Source organism: Ceratotherium simum, chromosome 1 (assembly GCF_057802395.1).
Source record: "Ceratotherium simum simum isolate JZ-2026a chromosome 1, ASM5780239v1, whole genome shotgun sequence".
Classification (NCBI taxonomy): domain Eukaryota; kingdom Metazoa; phylum Chordata; class Mammalia; order Perissodactyla; family Rhinocerotidae; genus Ceratotherium; species Ceratotherium simum.
In genome coordinates, this window is record NC_141900.1 from 101,380,101 (window position 1) to 101,402,484 (window position 22,384).

The window sequence follows — 22,384 nt, forward strand, 5'->3', positions numbered from 1 at the left end:
CCATTTTCTTATCTGAGAGTGGAGTCTAGTAAAGCTAACCAGAAAATAAGTTATTAAATTAAAATAGTTCATCATCACCTTCTAAACAACTTTATTTACTCCATTCATTTTCCCAAGTACCCCAACGGCACATCAATATCATTTCCCATCTTAATTTGGTTATATTATGCCTTATTCAATCCAACAGATGATAGAATCACTTATGATGTTAAAGAAACATGAGATATCAATTATAGGTAGCATTGAATTTTTCTAGATGAAAATGATTTTTACTTATAAAGTTCTGACTGTTGATATTAAAAATTGTTTTAAACTGAACCATCTTAAGAAAATAAAATTGACTTTTATTTTGTACTTAACAGGTTCTGGGTTGAATGATGGACAATGGCATGAGGTTCGTTTCCTAGCTAAGGAAAATTTTGCTATTCTCACCATTGATGGAGATGAGGCTTCAGCAGTTCGAACTAATAGTCCTCTTCAAGTTAAAACTGGCGAGAAGTACTTTTTTGGAGGTAAGACTACCATTTTTTATTGGTTAACTAATACATTACTAAAAATGGAGTTTCAATGTAGTTGGATTATGAACTATTTGCTTCAATGGACTCAGTGAATCTCAGGAAAAAACAAACTAATTCTGTAATCCCATTGAGCTAAAAAGAGTGGCAAATTTATATTTCTTCATGATAAAGGTTTTAATAGGATATCACCATATTCTTTTAGTTCAATTCAAATATTCGAGGTAGAAATCATGAGATTCTGAAACCATTCATTCTCATAATACTATCCTCAATACTCAACTTCTTGGATTATATATTAATCACCAACTGCAGTGTAACTAATTACCCCAAACTCCAGGAGCTTAAAACAACCAACATTATCTCACAGCTACTCTAGACCAGGAATTCAGGAATGGCTTAGCTGGGTGATTCTAACTCAGGGTCTCTCATGAGGTTATATCATACCCAAGGTCTTGGCCTTGGCTGCATCATTTGAAGCCTTGACTGCACTGGATAATCTGCTTCCAAGAAGGCTCACTCACTTGATTGACAATTGGTGTTGGCTGTTGGCTGGGGTACCTCAGTTCTCCTCCTTGTGGCTCTGATTCTTCAGGTCCTCTCTTCCTCAAGTGGCTTCTTCTGTATGTGGTCGGGCTGAGAGAGAGAAATAGAGGAGGAGAGGAGTGAAGAGGAGGGGAGCAGAAAGCCAGTAAGCAAGAGAGGTTTTCGAAGATGGAAGTCAAAGTTTTTAATAATCCAGTCTTGGAAGTGATATCCCATCACTTCTGTTATATATAATTTGTTAGAAGTAAATCACTAAATCTAACCTATACTTAAAGGACGCAGATTACACAAGGATCCAGAGATTATTGGGATCATCTTAAAGACTGTCTACCATGGGATGCCTTACATGAGAAGCCGTCTTATGACAAATATCTTGATTCTTCACTAATGAAAAGATTAGTCAAAGGGAAGATTCTCTTAACCATAAATTCTACTACATGTAAAAGAGTGTTGTGGCATGGATCAGGCACATTTTCTAATTCGAGAAAAGCATCCTGGCAGAAAATGATTTTTTTCTCGTTAATGAAATCTGGAGATATCTTTTATTAAAGTGCTAGGTGTGTTGTTTAGATCAATATATCTTTCATTAGATCATTGCCTTTCTCATCCTAAATCACGCATTTGAGATATAAAAAAATACAGTGCATCCTTAGAAAAAGCTTTTGTTTAAGCTTCAAAAAACATATGTGACATATATTTGCCTCTGAAAATATAGCTTTTAATATTCACATATCTATTTGTTTGTTTGTATAAACGTATGTTTATATATCACTATATTTATGTCTTTGTCTAATTATTAGAGTAAACCTAGTTGAGAGCAGTCATCTTGTATGTCTTGTCCCCTGCTTTATTTCCCAAGGTACTGGAAAAATTCTTGGAATATAGTAGATGACCAATAAATATTTATGAATGAATTAGTAAGTTCTGAAAAATAGACAAGGCAAGCATTTTATTTCCATTAGTCTCAAAGAAGAAATAGAAGCCCTAGGAGCTTTACTGAGTTTGTAGGCAGCATGTGAATTCAAGACCTCTGACTCCTGTACCAGAGTGTCCCTCCCCTCTGCATCATGATATGATGATGAGTGACAACTCAGAGACAAATGTCCTGAACTAGACCTCTGCTTCTTTAGTCTTCCATGGTGTTCGTTGGATGTTAAAACTACATAATTTTAAAAAGGCTCTCAATAAATATTTGATGAGTGGTTGAAAGTCAGACAAGATGTCTTATGAGTGAATAAACTGGGGCTTGTTGATGTGAGAAAAAACAACTCAATAGCCAAACTGGTTTTTCTCCACAAATATATTTAATATGATGGGCTTTTGGCCAACAGTTTCATTGCTGTTATAGTAAACGGATCACAATAGTCAGTTGGAAAGCTATTGATAATCCCTACCCATCCAAATGACGGTGGGATATCTTTGGCCGTGGATGAGCTTGCTGAATGCCTAAGGCCAGTTTTGATCTATTCCATCTAGAAGGTAAGCAAATAGCTATAACTACAAATTTATGACATAGAGTTTATAGGATATGAGAGCTTTATAGTGTGCTATTTACTATGGCCTTACAGATTTTGGTTTTCAAACCTAGCAGTCGGGAGTATATTTCCTCCCTCTTGGGTCTTTGATCTGCCACGGGGAAATGCTGTCAGCAAATGCTCATGATGCTTCTTTGGTTATATCTCCATTGGCTGAATCCTCAGAGTGTTTGAGATTCACTACGGGAACTTCTTACAATTCAGATTCTCAGCCCCCACCCCTAGAATGTTAAAATGCAGGATGCTGAGACATTGAAGATTTATAAACTTCAAGTGATTCTGATACAAATGATGTGAGGAACAGAATTATAGATCAACCTTAGCCAATATGCGTGCACATCTTTCAGATTCTTTTTGAAAGACAACATCAGCCACTGAAAAGTGAGAGAAGTGAGAATTAGCTCGTCTTATATAGCTTTGCCGCCACGGAGCAGTGAAAGGAAGTCCCAGGCCAAGGTCTGGTGCACAGACAGACATTTATTAAATGAACACTTAATAGCAAGTGGGCACAACATTGTTAATACAAACTCTTCTGTAAGCTCAATGAAGTCCTAGCTCTCTGACTTGCTATACCTTGAAGAAAATATTCTCTTTAGGCAGCTGTAGCAATATTCTAGAAGCCGGATTCAGCTACACTCAGAGCCAGTGCCAGGCAACAGAAAGCCTCCTAAGCTAATGGCTGGCACAAGATCACTAAGTGATCCAGATTCCAGAACCATCTCCAAGGTCACAGGCCTCAGTGGAATCTTATACCATCTTCACACAGGCTGCGGATGTCTCTAAAAGATGTTTTGCTAAACTGTATAGCCTTAATATCTTTAATTTTACTGTTGAGATCTCTTTTCTAACATATATGCTAATTAGCAAACCACAAATTTCACCAAAGAAAATCCAATTTGGCATTCTGTAAGTTGATTAGTGGAATATCCTTGAGTAGTCGCCTCTGGAGTGGCTGCAGTGTTTCTGATATAATGCTCCCGACCACCTCTGGCATGTGGCTTCCCAATTAGAATTCCAGCTGCCTCTGGAGTATAACTTAAAACACACACATACAACTTCTTACTGTCTGTGCTGAAAATTTGAAGTAAGTTGCAGATGTTTCAATGAAAACTCCTTAAGAAATATTACTGTTGTGGAAAGAAGAATTGACTTTGTTCAAAAACATGAGCTTTGAGTGGTGCACATCTGATTTTGGGTAGTGGCTTCACTTAGTTGATGGATCATTTTAATAATTTATCTTACTTTCTTCGTCTATTAAAAGGCAATAGAATCTGTTCTGTGAACATTACACAGCACCCAAGGGAATGCTAAATGCTGACTGCCTTTCCAAGTCATCTCTAGTCTTTTTTTTTTTAACTCCCTTGGAAGCAGCCCCTTCCAAGGAAGACTGGAGATTTCAAACCATGTGCTCATCTAAACTTCTCACCAACTTCTCCACTACTGAAAGCATTTCCTCCTCTTCAATTAATAAGAAGCAAATTGTTTCCCTGCTCACTGAAAGCCTTCGTTGAAGGCTTCCTGCCTTCATGTATCAATTACAGACCCTTAAACATGTCCACATTTTATTTTTTTCGAAGTTCAGTTCTGATCTTGGAGCTTCTTTTGCAACCACAGGCACGGCTGTTTCATACCCGTGCGGAGCTTTATCTCTCCCTGCCTGCTCCCTGCTAATCTCAGGAAGGGTTTTAGTTCTCCTCTGTAACACTTGTGAGCAGATGTTGAAGCACTAAGAATTCTTTTCTCCCGTTGTTTCTTGGGAATAAACAGAAAAAGAAAGAGATCATTCATTTGGGATGGGTCCTCAGCAAAAAATATTTTAGCTGCTTTAACGTTTTTCCCTACCTCTCAACTGGAATTCCTTTTGATAACACTTCATTAATTTTAATAATCAAAAGAATAATAAACACAATAATTAACTTTATTTATTGACTGCTTTCCTGGTAATAGGCTTTCTGATATAGGCCAGGGCCCTTGGTCATGAGTGAATAGAAAGATTTTTAAACTTCTAAATTTTCTTGGGTTTGGTATTTCTATTATCCCCGTTGTTTTCATTTAAAAGGAAAAGAAGCTGTGGTTGAACAGGAGACGTAAGAAAGTTCCAGAACCAGTCTTGTTGGAAGGAGAGGATCTCAGCGGGGGTTGGCAGCTCTCAAGAAGGTACCAGACTAGGTGGAGGTGGCAAGAGAAAAGGAGATGTGGGAACTGGTCTGAGTCTGGTAGGAGTGGGGTTAGTAAAGTTTAGTAAAAGGGCACATCCCTTCCCAGTTACAGATCTGAGCTCACCAGTGTACAGCCTTTCAGTCCTCACTGAAATGGAGCATGCATTTTAAATAGCTAACCAGATACGTATGTGAATATGTATCTATATAAAGTAGTTCTCATTCAAACAATCAGAAGTGTTGTTACCAGTTCTTTTGCTCCTTAGCTGTTTATCATGGGAAAATGCTCCCAGCCCCCGCACACTTATGAGTGCCTAGAAGCTTCCTTAGGGATCTAAAACATACCATCACTTAGTCATGAGAAGCCTCCCACACAGTTTCTCAGAAATCCTTGGGTTGACCAGCCTGTTGCCAGACTATTTGTAGGACCTTGCACCATTGGATTTAGGATCCAGTCTTTTGGCCTCTGAAAGGCCAACTCGCCTGATGTTACACCTACAGAAAATCTATTATTTGGAGGTTTATTTCTAGCTCCTTTTTGCTGCTTTCCACAAGAAATGGAGCAAGACAATATTTTATTAAATGATGTGATAACGTTAGATGCTGTGTCTTTTCAGTGGTCTAAAAAGTGAATCCTAAACAAACTTCTTTGAGGTATATATGAGTTTTCTAAGTCTGCTGTAACCAAGAACCCTAAACTGGGTGGCTTAAAACAACAGAAATTTATTCCTTCATAGTTCTGGAGGCTAGAAGTCTGCAACCAAGGTTCAGCAGGGCCCAGCTCTCTCTGAAGCCTCCAGGGAAGGGTGCTTCCTGGATTCTCTAGCTTCTCGTGGTTGCTGGCAATCCTGGTTTTTGTTGGCTTGTGGATGCATCGCATCCATCTCTGTCTTCATCTTCACATGGGCTTCTTCCATCTGTGTCTCTGTCCAAATTTCCCTCTTCCTATAGGACACCAGTCATCAGATTTGGGATCCTTTGGGTGATCAGATTATCACTTCATTTTAACTTGATTACATCTGTGAGGACGTTATTTCCAAATAAGGCCACATTTACAGGTTCCAGAGGTTAGGATTTCAACATATCTTTTTGGAAGACACAATTAAATCCATAATAATGTATAAGTGATTTGCTTCATACCTCCCTTTAATTAAAATTGCCATACTACTTACAGGAGATTCGTATTTCTGGATTTATGTTATCCATTCTCAAAAATAAATTTTACGGGAGTTAAAAGTCAAACAGATTTTGGGGCATATGGAAAACTGAAGGGTAGAGACATTCAAACAAAAAAAACAACAACAAAAATTAAACTACTGTGCCCACTGGATGAAAACACCACTGCTGGCCAGATTTCTGAACATGACTTTCTGACCTCTGAGGAGGACTGGGTATAGAATTTTAAGGAAATCAATAAAAAATATTTCTGAGGGAATTCCGTGCCTACACTTGGACATGGAGAGTGAGAACTCATCTCTGATAAATGTTAGAAAGCTTTGTGTAAACAAAACAAAAAACGGCAAGTGATAAGAAAAGGAATCATTGGTATGCAAGTGCATCCTGTGTCTAAGAAACTGACGTTTGAAGTGAGAAGCAAAGAGCATACAGCCTAGACTTTGTATTAGTCAGGATTCTCCAGAGAAACAGAACCAATAGTATATATATATGAGGAAATGTATTATAGGAATGGGCTCATATGGTAATGGAGGCCAGATGTCCCACAATCTGCCATTTACAAGATGGAGAACCAGGAAAGCCAGTAATTCAAGTTGAGTCCAAAAGCCTGAGACCCAGCATGGCCAATAGTGTTAACTCCCAGTCTCAAAGGCCACTGGTGTAAGTCTCGGAGTTTGAATGCCCAAGAACCAGGAGCTCCAATGTCCAAGGGCAGGAAAAGATGGATGCCCCAGCTCAAAAAGAGAGAGAGAATTTTCCTTCTTTTGTCCTTTTGTTCTATTCAGGCCCTCAACATATTGGATGATGCCTGCCCACTTTACTGAGAGCCATCCTCTTTACTTAGTCTACTAATTAAAATCTAATCTCTTCCAGAAAGATTTAAGAATCTCTTCTTAGCTTTTAAATTAACCCGTAAAATTAACTATCCCAGACCTGGAGTCAGCAAACACTAGGGGCAGGACCATAGTTGAAGACGAGGTGAGACATTGCCTTGTCTGACCTGGACATTTTCAGAAACAGAGGAATTTGGAATTTGACCTTGATTTGTAGTGCAATGGAAATCTGCCACTACTAAAGAAATGAAAACATTAAAGACTTAGCTGTCGATAATAATAATGCTGGAAATAAAACAATAACACACAAAAGAGAGAGTGCCATAAAAAGAAGACAAAATCCCAAGGTTGCTCTCATCCCTCATTAGACTTTAAGTGGCCTCTCCAAAATCACATGTGTTTAAGAATGAGTTGTCATCCTAATGTCCTGCTGTGCTGGTGTTGGAATTTTGTACGATGTGTGTCTACTAAACAGTAGAACATGGGCTTAGAGTCACAGAGATCTAACGAAGTGTTTCCAGAGGGTTGTTCATATTAAAACAACAAGAAAAGTTTAAGAGAACATCCTTGACATCCCCTGGCTACGTGTCACATCTCTTACTGGCAGTAGGATAGTTCCCTACATTTAATATATAAACGCTGGGCAAGTGTGCTCTTTCACACACAGTGTTCTCACCAGAAAAGCCTTCAAAAGAAAACAAATATGATATTACTTTGAGAATTGAAGTCCTTAAACTCTGTTATTAGATCAATGTTCAATTTTCTCTTCACTAGTTGAAATAATAGTAAATCTTCTTATCTTTGCTGGGCTTGATTTTCCAAATCCTTGGTTATCTTCGGACTTTCCTTCCAAACATGCTTTGGTGTTTTCATTCATCTTTTCATTATAGAACTGGGATCTACATTCATTCATTTATATCCAAAGAGATTATGGAGACCCTAGTATAACTCTGGCATTATGCTAGATGCTGGCAATACAGTATGACCAAAAAAAAGACATATTCTCTCTCCTTATGGAATTTAGAGTTTTTGCTCTCATAGCTCCATGCGTCTCACCTTTATAAAGCTATAATTTTCCATTATTTATATGATTTTCTTATTAATGTATATCTATTCTAAGCTTCACGAGGAGAAACCTCTGTTTTGCTCTTAAGGCCTTTCAACTTATTGGATGAGGCCCACTCACATTGTCAAGGATAATCTCCATTATTTAAAGTCAGTTGAACGTAGATATTATCTACCTCTGCAAAATACCTTCACAGCAACACCTAGATTAGTGTTTAATTGAATAACTGTGTACTATAGCCTACCCAAGTTGACACATAAAACTAACCATCACAGGGTAATTTTAGATACCCTGGATTTGAGACATCAAATAAAAATATAGTCAGATATCTGGTTTAATGTACAAATAAAGGAATACCAGAAACTGCTTCAATAGTTTTCTACTTATAATTTCTAAGTCTTTTACATGTTTTTTTTTATTTTTAAGTTTATTTTTCCTAATGTTACCCCTTTTATTTCCTCTCTCTTTTCAATACTTCTACTAAGATAAAATTTACATATGCTAAAATTCACCTATTTCAAGTGTACAATTCAGTGAGTTTTAGTAAATTTATACAATGGTGCAACCATCACCACAATCCAGCCTTAGATCATTTTCTTCAACCCTCCCAAAATTTCCCTCCTGCCCCTCTGTGGTCAATTCCCACTCCTGCCTCCTCCCAGGCAAACACTGATCTCGTTTCTTCTGCCCCTGTAATGTTTCTTTTTCTAACCCCTTCCATTTTTTATGGGTTTGCATTTTGCTTTTTGACTCTTTTCTGGTTTCCTCCTCCACATGGTTCTCCTTAGAGAGTTTACCCAACTCTCACCTTCTGTGGGAGGACAGCCAGGCCCTCCCCTTCCTGCTCCAGCAGCCTCCCTGACCCCAGCACCCCTGGTCCCTCTAGTCCTGCTCCACTGTCTTCCCTCCCCTGCCACAGCCCCCGGTCACTTTCTAACATTCTACGTCCTTCATTATTTATTGTAGTCATTGTTTATCGTCAGAGTCTCCACCAGAATATGAGCACTAAGAAGGCAAGGATATTGGTCATTTTCATTTTCTGATGTATCTCAGGTGTTTGTAAAAAATGTCTGACACATAAGAGGTTTTCAATATATATTTATTCATTGCATAAATTATTCTGCAGTCCCGTATGGATACATTTAATGGTTATGTGCACAAGGGGCTAGAGGATTTCTTATCCCCACTGGATTGTCAGCTTCTGCCACACGCCTCTCCCCACAAGAAAATTTAGGTAAGGGATACTGATTGTGCTGGCACAGAACAGCCCCTGGCATTCCATTGTCATATTTGGCAAGTGTAACTTTTCAGGGTCTTGAGGATAAAATAATTGTTAATTAGATCAGATGCAATTTTTTTATCTAAGTGAAGTACATGTAAGACTAAAGAGTAGTAGAGCCAAGATTCAAAATCATTTTATTTACTAAATATTTACTAAAACCTGGCATTATTATTCATGCTAGAGCAGTGAACAATCCAGAAAAAAAATATTTGCTCTCAGGTTACATTCCATTTGAGATAACAAACAAATTGGTAAAATAAGTATATTTTGGAGAAACTAAATCAAAGAAAAGGATGAGAAGTTCTTGAGGGGAGGAGGATGTTGAGGATTGCCATTTAAAATAAGTTGGCCAGAGGAAGCCTCAATTGAGAAGATGGCATTTGTGTAAAGAGCTCAAGGTGGTGAGCAAACACATCCCAAGGAGATGTGGGAGAGATTGTCCTCGGCACAGGGAAAAGTACATGTAAATACACACACAGGTGGTGAGCGCATGGAGGACTTGAGGAAGGGAGGCCAGCATAGCTTCAGGATGGGAGCAGGCAGAGGCGGGATGGTGAACGGTCTTGTACTTGGAGTGAGAAGGGATCTCTTAGGCCCCTGTTTTGAGAAAAGGCTATAGTTAAAAGAGAAAGAACAGTGGAGACTATTGCAATAATCCAGATAAAGCAAGATAGACTAGGTTGTAGCAGTGTGGGGGGGTGGGAAATGATCAGTTCTGAATACATTTTTGGAAGTCAAGTCCACAGGACTTGCTGACAGGTGGGATATGGGATGTGATATACAAAGAAAAGTCAAGGATAATACCAGTCTGCCTGACAGAAAGCCTTGAGCTTATCATTTCCCACTATTCCACACTTTCTCCTTCTTCTACACTTTGGGGTTCACTTGGCAGTGTTTCCTTAAAAATTGTTTCTGACCTGAGCATCATAAACTACAGAAGACATTGTTGTCCATGGAGCAACCTGTCATTCCTCCTCCAAAATTAACAGAACCATGCATGGCCGCTTCCCTCACACACACACACACAGACAAAGCTGCATTTCTCTGCCTCCTCTCTCTCCTGGTTTGCCTTGATAAGTTCTGAATCAGTTCCCAAATCTCTCATTTCAAGTCTTGGCCAAATGCTTTTTTTGCTGAGTCACCTGTGGGGTACAACAAGGGTCTGGAATCTGCTGATTTAAAAAGGAGCCAAGAACATACAATGGGGAAAAGAAAGTCTCTTCAACAAATGGTGTTGGGAAAACTGGATAGCCACATGCAAAAAAATGAAAGTAGACCCTTACCTTACACCATACACAAAAATTAACTCCAAATGGATTAAAGACTTGAATGTAAGACCTGAAACTATGAAACTTCTAGAAGAAAACATAGGCAGTACGCTCTTTGACATCGGTCTTAGCAACATCTTTTCAAACACCATGTCTGACCAGGCAAGAGAAACAATAGAAAAAATAAACAAATGGGACTACATCAAACTAAAAAGCTTCTGCACAGCAAAGGAAACCATCAACAAAACAAAAAGACAACCTAACAATTGGGAGAAGATATTTGCAAATCATACATCTGATAAGGGCTTAATCTCCAAAATATATAAAGAACTCATGCATCTCAACAACAAAAAAGCTAACAACCCAATTAAAAAATGGGCAAAAGACCTGAACAGACATTTCTCCAAAGAAGATATACAGATGGCCAACAGACACATGAAAAGATGTTCAAAATCACTAACTATCAGGGAAATGCAAATCAAAACTACAATGAGATATCACCTCACGCCCGTCAGAATGGCTATAATTAACAAGACAGAAAACAACATGTGTTGGAGAGGATGTGGAGAGAAGGGAACTCTCATACACTGCTGGTAGGAATGCAAACTGGTGCAGCCACTATGGAAAACAGTATGGAGATTTCTCAAAAAATCAAGGATAGAACTACCATATGATCCAGCTATTCCACTGTTGGGTATTTACCCAAAGAACTTGAAAACACCAATTTGCAAAGGTACATGCACCCCTGTGTTCATTGCAGCGTTATTCACAATAGCCAAGACTTGGAAGCAACCTAAGTGCCCATCAAGGGACGAATGGATAAAGAAGCTGTGGTATACATACACAATGGAATACTACTCAGCCATAAGAAACGATGAAATCCAGCCATTTGTGACAACATGGATGGACATTGAGGGTATAATGCAAAGTGAAATAAGTCAGAGGGAGAAGGTCAAATACCGTATGATTTCCTTCATTAAGTAGTAGATAATAACAACAATAAACAAACACATAGGGACAGAGATTGGATTGGTGGTTACCAGAGGGGAAGGGGGGAGGGAGGAGGGTGAAAGGGATAATTCGGTACATGTGTGTGGTGATGGGTTGTAATTAGTATTTTGGTGGTGAACATGATGTAATCTATGCAGAAATAGAAGTACAATGATGTACACCTGAAATTTTTACAATGTTATAAACCAATGTTACTGCAATAAACAAAAAATTAAAAAATAAATAAATAAATAAATAAAAAATAAAAGAATAAAAAAAAAAAAAACTAGCTTTGGTAAACTAAATTTCTGGTCTGTCTCTGATTTGGGGACCGCAGTGCCATTCAGAAATAGGCAAGTGGAGGACACTGACTCAAAGCTAAGTAACTACTATAAAATCAATGGCCTTTTAAAATATTAGTTCCCATATAACCTTCTAGTGCATATACTTCCAGCTTCAGAAGTATGGCCTAATTGTAATCTTTTCCTCTTGGTCTTTGTTCCATCCTTGGTCCAACTATACTGGGGTTGGAGGGCATTAGGAGATATACTATTTGTTGCCATTTTAAAAATAAAATGAAAGTTAACCATCATCTATATTTACATAGTGCTGAACATCATTTATTAATAATGAAATACTTGGGTGCCCCATCTTACTTTTGTGTAATATGCCACTCTTTGAAATAGTAAATTAGTATTAATGGCAACAGTCAACTTTTTCTGTTCAACTGATTAACAATTTATTAAATTTTAGAATCAGAAATGAAGAAATCACAACTTAGAACCTTAGAGATTCCTGTAAATTTTTAATAGTTTATTTATTAGGATTGGCTAACATTATATAATAATTTGAATTCATTTTTTATTGCTTCCAAAGCCATTAATTAATTTGGGGTATATATATATATATAGGTGTGTGTATATATATATATTTGGTATATATGTTGTGCTTTTACTATTTCACTCTGGTTCATTATGATATGTGATTGTTTTTCCCTTTTTCGGCTTCAGGGAGTTGGTCCTCCCTTAATTGTAGTAAGTTAACCTAGAAACTCATTCTCAATTATTAATTTCTTAAACAGGATTTGATTGTACAAAAACAGCTACTTGCTCTTAAAAATGTTGAGATCAATATTTGCTATTCTATGCAAATTCTTTCCCACTTTTTAACATTTTTAAGCCATTTCTTTCCATTACAAGAACACTAGCAAGGAGAAATAAATTTCTTTTTCAATCTAGTTCCCAAAGAACTTTTGATCATTTTGGTTTGTTTTCCAATTATACACATAAAAGAAAAGGGCAAAGAAGAGGAAGGAAATTGCACAATGAAATGGAATACAGTAACCTCATCAGCAACTGTTTCTCTGTTGGAGATAGGAAAGTATTCATTAGACGGCCCCAAATTCCAAAGATCTTTTTATACCTCCTAGAAGTAAAATTTGATTAGAGCTATGATTTGGGCTAATTATCATTGGAATTATTGTGATATTCTACAACCCTTTGCCTTTTTCTGGCTCTTACGACTGGCTTTCATTGGGAATATTCAGATTTCAGACAGAATTTTTTTTTTTTAATTTTTTGTTTATTGCAGTAACATTGGTTTATAACATTGTAAAAATTTCAGGTGTACATCATCATACTTCTATTTCTGCATAGATTACATCATGTTCACCACCAAAATACTAATTACAACCCATCACCACACACATGTACCGAATTATCCCTTTCACGCTCCTCCCTCCCCCCTTCCCCTCTGGTAACCACCAATCAAATCTTTGTCCCTATGTGTTTGTTTATTGTTGTCATTATCTACTACTTAATGAAGGAAATCATGTGGTATTTGACCTTCTCCCTCTGACTTATTTCACTTTGCATAATACCCTCAATGTCCATCCATGTTGTCACAAATGGCTGGATTTCATCGTTTCTTATGGCTGAGTAGTATTCCATTGTGTATATATACCACAGCTTCTTTATCCATTCATCCCTTGATGGGCACTTAGGTTGCTTCCAAGTCTTGGCTATTGTGAATAACGCTGCAATGAACACAGGGGTGCATGTATCTTTACAAATTGGTGTTTTCAAGTTCTTTGGGTAAATACCCAACAGTGGAATAGCTGGATCATATGGTAGTTCTATCCTTGATTTTTTGAGGAATCTCCATACTGTTTTCCATAGTGGCTGCACCAGTTTGCATTCCCACCAGCTGTGTATGAGAGTTCCCTTCTCTCCACATCCTCTCCAACACTTGTTGTTTCCTGTCTTGTTAATTATAGCCATTCTGACGGGCGTGAGGTGATATCTCATTGTAGTTTTGATTTGCATTTCCCTGATAGTTAGTGATTTTGAACATCTTTTCATGTGTCTGTTGGCCATCTGTATATCTTCTTTGGAGAAATGTCTGTTCAGGTCTTTTGCCCCTTTTTTAATTGGTTTGGTAGTTTTTTTGTTGTTGAGATGCATGAGTTCTTTATATATTTTAGAGATTAAGCCCTTATCAGATGTATGGTTTGTAAATATCTTCTCCCAATTGTTAGGTTGTCTTTTCTTTTTGTTGATGGTTTCCTTTGCTGTGCAGAAGCTTTTTAGTTTGATGTAGTCCCATTTGTTTATTTTTTCTATTGTTTCTCTTGCCCGGTCAGACGTGGTGTTTGAAAAGATGTTGCTAAGACCGATGTGGAAGAGCGTACTGCCTATGTTTTCTTCTAGAAGTTTCATAGTTTCAGGTCTTACATTCAAGTCTTTAATCCATTTGGAGTTAATTTTTGTGTATGGTGTAAGGTAAAGGTCTACTTTCACTTTTTTGCATGTGGCTATCCAGTTTTCCCAATACCTTTTGTTGAAGAGACTTTCTTTTCCCCATTGTATGTTCTTGGCTCCTTTGTCAAAGATTAGCTGTCCATAGATGTGTGGGTTTATTTCTGGGCTTTCGATTCTATTCCATTGATCTGTGTGTCTGTTTTTGTGCCAGTACCATGCTGTTTTGGTTACTATAGCTTTGTAGTATATTTTGAAATCAGGGAGTGTGATACCTCCAGCTTTGATCCTTTTTCTCAGGATTCCTTTAGCTATTCGTGGTCTTTTCTTGTTCCATATAAATTTTAGGATTCTTTGTTCTATTTCTGTGAAAAATGTTGTTGGAACTTTGATAGGGATTGCATTGAATCTATAGATGGCTTTAGGAAGTATGGCCATCTTAACTATGTTAATTCTTCCAATCCAAGAGCACGGAATATCTTTCCATTTCTTTGTGTCTTCTTCAATTTCTTTCAGAAATGTTTTATAGTTTTCAGTGTGCAGATCTTTCACCTCTTTGGTTAAGTTTATTCCTAGGTATTTTATTCTTTTTGTTGCAATTGTAAATGGGATGGTATTCTTAATTTCTCTTTCTGCTACTTCATTGTTAGTGTACAGAAATGCAACTGATTTTTGTATGTTGATTTTGTATCCTGCAACTTTACCATATTCGTTTATTACTTCTAAAAGTTTTCTGGTGGATTCTTTAGGGTTTTCTATATATAAAATCATGTCATCTGCAAATAGTGACAGTTTCACTTCTTCCTTTCCAATTTGGATCCCTTTTATTTCTTTCTCTTGCCTGATTGCTCTGGCTAGGACTTCCAGTACTATGTTAAATAGGAGTGGTGACAGTGGGCATCCTTGTCTGGTTCCTGTTCTTAGAGGGACGGCTTTCAGTTTTTCACCATTGAGGATGATATTAGCTGTGGGTTTCTCATATATGGTCTTTATTATGTTGAGGTACTTTCCTTATACCCATTTTGTTCAGAGTTTTTATCATAAATGGATGCTGTATCTTGTCAAATGCTTTCTCTGCATCTATTGAGATGATCATGTGATTTTTATTCTTCATTTTATTAATGTGGTATATTACGTTGATTGATTTGCAAATGTTAAACCATCCCTGCATACTTGGAATAAATCCCACTTGATCGTGGTGTATAATCTTTTTAATGTTTTGTTGTATGCGATTTGCTAGTATTTTGTTGAGGATTTTTGCATCGATGTTCATCAGTGATATTGGCCTGTAATTTTCTTTTTTTGTGTTGTCCTTGTCAGACAGAATTTTTGTAAGTACTTTTTCAAAGAAAAAAAATCATGAAATTACAAAAACTCTTCGACTTGCAAGAATTTTCTTAACCCCATGGTTGTTTATCCCTGGTACCTTCTGCTTTCTTTTCTCCTTGTACTAATTCTACTACTTTAAAATTACTAGACTAAAAGAGCAGAATGTTCTGTGTGGAAATAATGTGGATAATTCTATAAATATGTAAATTAAATATGATTTGTCTGTGTAGATTTTTTAGAAAATTTCTTCCATATCTAAAATGCTCTTAAGTTGAAAAAAAAATTGGCCAAATTTTTAAAACTGTGATTACTTGTACATCTGGTGCAAATATGTGATATATGTCGTTATTACTTGGAGAACATAAATATTTCTACAGATTATCTTATCCAGTTGATTTTACAATGCTTTACCAAAGGAAACAAAAAGAGGAAGAAACGTATACATTTTTTTCATGAGTAATGTGTCAGTTCAGGTACTCTAAGAAGCAGAGGTTAAGATAGAATTAGACATTCTGAAGATTTATTGGGAAAATGTCTCTGAAGGATAAAAGGATGAAAGAGGAGGAGGGTATCTGACACCTGAGGAAGGAGAGAGGGAATGAAGGAAGATTGGGTAGGAAGAGCCCCAGACTATAGCTCAGCGCTGAGACATTGTTGGCCACAGTCCTCGCAAAAACTGTTAGAGTCCTAGGTCAGACACAAAAAGCCTGACTTTGGAACTCTTGCCAAGTTTAGTAATTGACTGGGGTATTCTGGGGGACCATGGCCTCAGTAGAAGGGCATCAGTGGACCCTAATTAGATCAGCCAACTCTGATCCTCAGACAAGAAGGGAGAGGTGACCAGCACCCCTCATTGGCCACCACAAGTCATTGGGTAATGATACAAATAAGTGAAAACAAAAGATAGTTCTAGAAAGTTCTTTCATAGCACTTCTTTACAAACTAGAGAAGTTTGAGTTCTTTTAAGTAATAAAGTTGGTATTTCTGTTTTCATTTCTAATTCTCTATGGCTGAACAAACAGAAGAAATGATTGTAGGGTACTTGTTTTTAAAAATTGCTGAAAATTCAAATAATAATATTCCTATATGTACAGAAAAGAAAACCCAAATGAAATCTAATGCTTGTAATTCTCCTAGACTGTTATTCTTTATTTTGTTTGATTGATTGTTTTGTTTTTCAGTTAGGCAGTCAATTATTTATATGTAAACGTCTCCCTTTGAACTAAGAAGTAAGTTCCTTATGGTTGCATGGCTTTTTTTTTTCATTGCTGAACTTTTAAAGAAGATCACAGAATTAAAAATAAACCTGTTTTTCTAGTGTGGTTTATCCACAAAGTGATCAAATATAGCCTTTGCTAAATTCCCACTTTTTTTTCCAAAAGTTTTCTTTCTTTTGGATTGCTACTTGCCCATCTCAGCAACCAGCTATCCCTCAAATAATTAAGAATTTTTGTCTACTTCCCAAGGAAATTTTATAGTAATATAGAATTTGTAAGGCTTTCTGGTCTTCAAGATCCTAGAAAGCATGAATCTTTAATGGTGAAATTTCAAGTCTTTTTTGGGACAGGGAATGGGGGTAAGGTGTGGGAATTCAGGCCAAAGACCTTCCTACTAACATTCAAGTCAGCCAACTTCAGAGTCTGGCCCTAAAATGATATCATTTCCCAAACCTTTCCCATCAACACATCCCTAAGCCTCTCCGATGGCTGAGTCCTCTGCTCTCCCTTCCCTGCAGTTGAACATAATTCATGCCCAAGATGCTCCAGCACCCTTTCTCCAGCGAACTTTATCTATAATGACCAAGAAATTCCCTGGTTCCTGTTTCACAGAGGCCAGAGGTTGGGAAGAGAAACTTCTCTACTCTCAGAGACCCTTATTGGATCAAACAGTGTGAAAATATGAACTTTGAATGAGGATTTTCTCTGCCAGTGGTGGGCTATGTGATAGTACTAACAGGAAAAGCTGTATGCCTCAGAAAATCAGCAATAACACAAAATCCTTTCATACCTTCAGAATTGTTCATATTATTTGTGAGCTATTGAACAAATTAAATGATGTTACTCCAGAATTCAGTATGTATACATGGTTTTAGGTTTAATATTTCAAAGAAAAGAATATTTGAAGGGCAGAAAATACATGTAAAGGGAAAATGGCTCCTGGGAAACGTGGTTAATGTTCTATGTGGAAAATGTTTGAGAAAGATCAAAAGGAAGAGAGACTTCAGTTGGGCTTCAGGGTGGAAATCTGAGGGATCAGGCTGAGTGAAGGAGGGAGGTAATACCTGCCATGTAGTAGTGGCTGCACCAGTTTACATTCCTACCAGCAGTATTTGAGGGTTCCCTTTTCTCCACATCCTCTCCAACATTTGTTATTTTTTGTCTTGCATTTCCCTAATAATTAGTGATGTTGAACATCTTATCCTGTGCCTGTTGGCCATGTGTATATCTTCTTTGGAAAAATGTCTGTTTATATCCTCCGCCCATTTTTTGATTGGGTTGTTTCTTTTTTGTTGCTGAGTTGTATGAGTTCTTTATATGTTTTGGAAATTAACCTCTTGTCAGATATACGATCTGCAAATATTTTCTCCCAGTTGGTGGGTTGTCTTTTTGTTTTTTTTTTGTGGTTTCCTTTGCCTTGCAGAAGCTTTTTAGTCTGATGTAGTCCCGTTTGTTCATTTTTTTTTCCTTTTGTTTCCCTCGCCTGAGTAGACATGGTATTCGAAAAGATGCCGTTAAGACCGATGTCAAAGAGTGTACTGTCTATATTTTCTTCTAGGAGTTTTATGATTTCATATCTTTAATCCATTTTGAGTTAATTTTTGTGTATGGTGGAAGAAAATGGTCTACTTTCATTCTTCTGCATGTGGCTGTCCAGTTTTCCCAAACCATTTATCAAAGAGACTTTCCTTTCTTCATTGTGTGTTCTTGGCTCCTTTGTTGAAGACTAGCTGTCCATAGATGTGTGGTTTTATTTCTGGGCTTTCGATTCTGTTCCATTGTTCTATTTCTGTGAAGAATGTCATTGGGATTCTGATTGGGGTTGCATTGAATTTGTAGATTGCTTTAAGTAATATGGACATTTTAACTATGTGTATTCCTCCAATCCATGAGCATGGAATATCTTTCCATTTCTTTATATCTTCTTCATTTTCTTTCAATAATGTCTTACAGCTTTCAGTGTATAGGTTCTTCACCTCTTTGGTTACATTTCTTCCTAAATATTTTATTCTTTCTGTTTCAGTTGTAAATGGGATTGTATTCTTGACTTTTCTTTCTGCTAGTTCATTATTAGTGTATAGAAATGCAACTGATTTTTGTAAGTTTACTTTGAACCCTTTCTAATAGTTTTCTGATGGATTCTTTAGAGTTTTCTGTATATAGAATCATGTCATCTACAAACAGTAAGAGTTTCACTTCTCCCTTTCCAAGACAGAATTCCTTCTATTTCTTTCTCTTGTCCAATTGCTCTGGACAAAACCTCCAGTACTATGTTGAATAGGAGTGGCCAAGGTGGGCACCCTTGTCTTGTTCCTGTTCTCAGAGGGATGGCTTTTAGTTTTTCACATTAGGTATGATGTTGGCCATGGGTTTGTCATATATAGGCTTTATTATGTTGAGTGTTTTCCTTCTATATACATTTTAATGAGAGTTTTTATAATAAATGGATATTGGATCTTGTCAGATGCTTTGCATCTATTGAGATGATCATGTGGTTTTTATTCCTCGTTTTGTTAATGTGGTGTATCACGTGGCTTGATTTGTGGATGTTGAACCCTCCCTGCATTCCTGGTATAAATCCCACTTAAAAATGGTGTATGATCCTTTTAATGTATTGCTGTATTCGGTTTGCCAATATTTTGTTGAGGATTTTTACATCTATCTTCATCAGCAATATTGGCCTGTAATTTTCCCTCTTTGTGTTGTCCTTGCCTCATTTTGGTATCAGGGTAATGTTGGCCTCATAGAATAAGCAAGGAAGCATTCCATCTGTTTCAATTTTTTGGAATAGTTTGAGAAGGATAGATTTTAAATCTTCTTTGAATGTTTGGTAGAATTCCCCAGAGAAGCCATCTGGTCCTGGACTTTTGTTTTTAGGGAATTTTTTGATTACTATTTCAATCTCTTTAATTGTGATTGTTCTATTCAGAGTCTCTATTTCTTCTTGATTCAGTTTTGGGAAGTTGTATGAGTCTAATAGTTTATCTATTTCTTCTAGGTTATCCAGTTTGTTGGCCTATAGTTTTTCATAGTATTCTCTTATAATCCTTTGTATTTCTGTGGTATCCATTGTAATTTCTCCTCTTTCATTTCCAATTTTATTTATTTGAGGCTTCTCTCTTTTTTTCTTAGTGAGTCTGGCTGGGAGTTTGTCAATTTTGTGTATCTTCTCAAAGAACCAGCTATTAGTTTCGTTGATCCTTTCTACTGTTTTTTTAGTCTCTTTTTCATTTATTTCTGCTCTAATTTTTATTACTTCCCTCCTTCTGCTGATATTGGGCTTTGTTTTTCTCTTTCTAGTTCTGTTAGGTGTAATTTAAGATTACTTATTTGAGATTTTTCTTGTTTGTTGAGGTGGGCCTATATTGCTATGAATTGCCCTCTTGTAACTGCTTTTGCTGCATCCCATAAGAGTTGGTATGTTGTATTTTCATTTTCATTTGTCTCCAGGTATTTTTTAATTTCTCCTTTTATTTTTTTATTCATCCAATATTTGTTTGGTAGCACGTTGTTTAGTCTCCACATATTCGTGACTCTCCCAGCTATTTTTTATGGTTGATTTCTAGTTTCATAGCATTGTGGTCAGAAAAGATGCTTGATATGGTTTCAATCTTCTTAAATTTATTGAGGTTTGCCTTGTTCGCCAACATGTGGTCTATCTTTGAGAATGTTCCGTGTGCATTTGAGAAGAATGTGTATTCTGCTGTTTTTGGATGGAATGATCTCTGTATATCTATAATTCCATCTGATCAAGTGTTTCATTTAAGTTCACTATTTCCTGGTTGACTTTCTGTCTCAATGATCTATCCATTGATGAAAGTGGGGTGTTAAGGTCCACTATGATTATTGTGTTGCTGTTAATTTCTCCCTTTAGGTCTGTTAATAGTTGCTTTATATACTTTGGTGCTCCTGTGTTAGTGGCATATGTTTTCATAAGTGTTATGTCCTCTTGGTGGATAGTCCCTTTTATCATTATATACTGCCCCTCTTTGTCTCTCATTGTCTTTTTAATCTTGAAGTCAGTCTACTTTGCCTGATATAAGTATGGTGACATCTGCTTTCTTTTGTTTGCCATTTGCTTCAAGTATCATCTTGCATCCCTTCACTCTGAGCCTATGTTTGTCTTTAGAGATGAGGTATTTTTCCTGGAGGCAGCATATTGTTGGGTCTTGTTTTGTAATCCATCCAGCTACTCTATGTCTTTTGATTGGAGAATTCAATCCATTTATATTTAGAGTGATTATTGACATATGAGGGCTTAATACTGCCATTTTATTTCTTCATTTCCAGTTGTTCTATATTTCCATTGTTTCTCTTCCCTGTATTTCTGACTGCCATTTAAATTTGTTGGTTTTCTGTGGTGGTTTTCTCAGCCTTCTCTTTATTTATGAATTGTGGCTCTGCTCTGATTTTTTGTTTAGTGGTTACCACGAGGTGTGTGTAAAAGATTTCGTAGAGGAGATAGTCCATTTTCTAATAGCCTCTTATCTCCATTAGCCTAAGTGGGTTCCATCCATTTACTCTTCCCCTTCTGAGTTATCGTTGTCACATTTTATTCTGTTTTGTGTTGTGAGTTTGTGACTAAGTTGAAATGTTTGTAGTTTTTTGATCGATTCCTTCCCTTTATCTTTTATGTTATAATTAAGTGTTTGCTAACCTGTTCTGACAGAAAGCTGCAGTTTTTCTGATTTTGTCTTTCTATTTATGTCCTTGCTCAAAGCTTTGTAGACCTTTGCCTTTTTGTTTTGGGTATAAGGGCTTCCTTTGTCATTTCTGGTAAGGGAGGTCTACTGGTGATGAACTCTCAGCTTTTGTTTATCTGGGAAAGCTTTTGTTTCTTCATTGTATCTGAAGGGTAGTTTTGCTGGATAGAATATTCTTGGCTGATAGTTTTTGTCGTTCAGTATTTTGAATATATTGTTCCATTCTCTCCTAGCCTGTAAGGTTTCTGCCGATAAATCTGCTGCAAGCCTGATAGGGGTTCCTTTGTATTTATTTTCTTCTGCCTTGCTGCCCTTAATATTCTTTCTTTGTCATTGACTTTTGCCAGTTTTACTATTACATGCCTTGGAGAAGGTCTTTTTGCATTGATGTATTGAGGAGTTCTATTGGCTTTATGCATTGGTAAGTCCAGTTTCTTCCCCAGGTTTGGGAAGTTATCAGCTATAATTTCTTGAACAAGCTCTCTGCTCCTCTCTCCTTCTAGAATACCTATGGTCCTTGTGTTGCTTTTCCTAATTGAGTCAGATATTTTTCGAAGAATTCTTTCATTTTTAAAAAATCTTAGTTCTTTCTCCTCCTCCACCTGAAGCATTTCTATATTTCTATCCTCTAAATCACTAATTCTGTCCTCCATAAAGTCAGCTGTATTTTTTAAGGATTCTAGATTATCTTTTATCTCATTAATTGTGTTCTTCATATTCAGAGTTTCTGTTCTTTTTTTTTTTTTTTTAGAGTTTCAATCTCTTTGGTGAAGTATTCCTTCTTCTCATTAATTTTATTTCTGAGCTCATTGAACTATCTTTTTGAATTTTCTTGTAACTCATTGAGTTTCTTTATGACAGCTATTTTGAATTCTTTGCCATTTAGATTATAAATTTCTGTGACTTCAGGGTTGCTTTCTGGAGACTTGTCATTTTCCTTCTGCCCTGAATTGTTACTGTAGATTTTCATGGTGTTTGATGAACTATTCCTTTGCTGGCACATCTGTGG

At 36.8% G+C, this 22,384-nt stretch overlaps 1 protein-coding gene across 1 annotated transcript in view; it reads left to right on the forward strand.

The window, feature by feature from the left end:
• CNTNAP2 (contactin associated protein 2) overlaps window positions 1-22,384 on the forward strand; it is a 1,356,851-nt gene that overhangs the window by 451,402 nt on the left and 883,065 nt on the right. Inside the window, exon 9 of the mRNA XM_014787667.2 lies at window positions 363-512. Within this exon, the coding sequence (XP_014643153.2) occupies window positions 363-512 (150 nt within the window). The remainder of the gene's footprint in view (window positions 1-362; window positions 513-22,384) is intronic.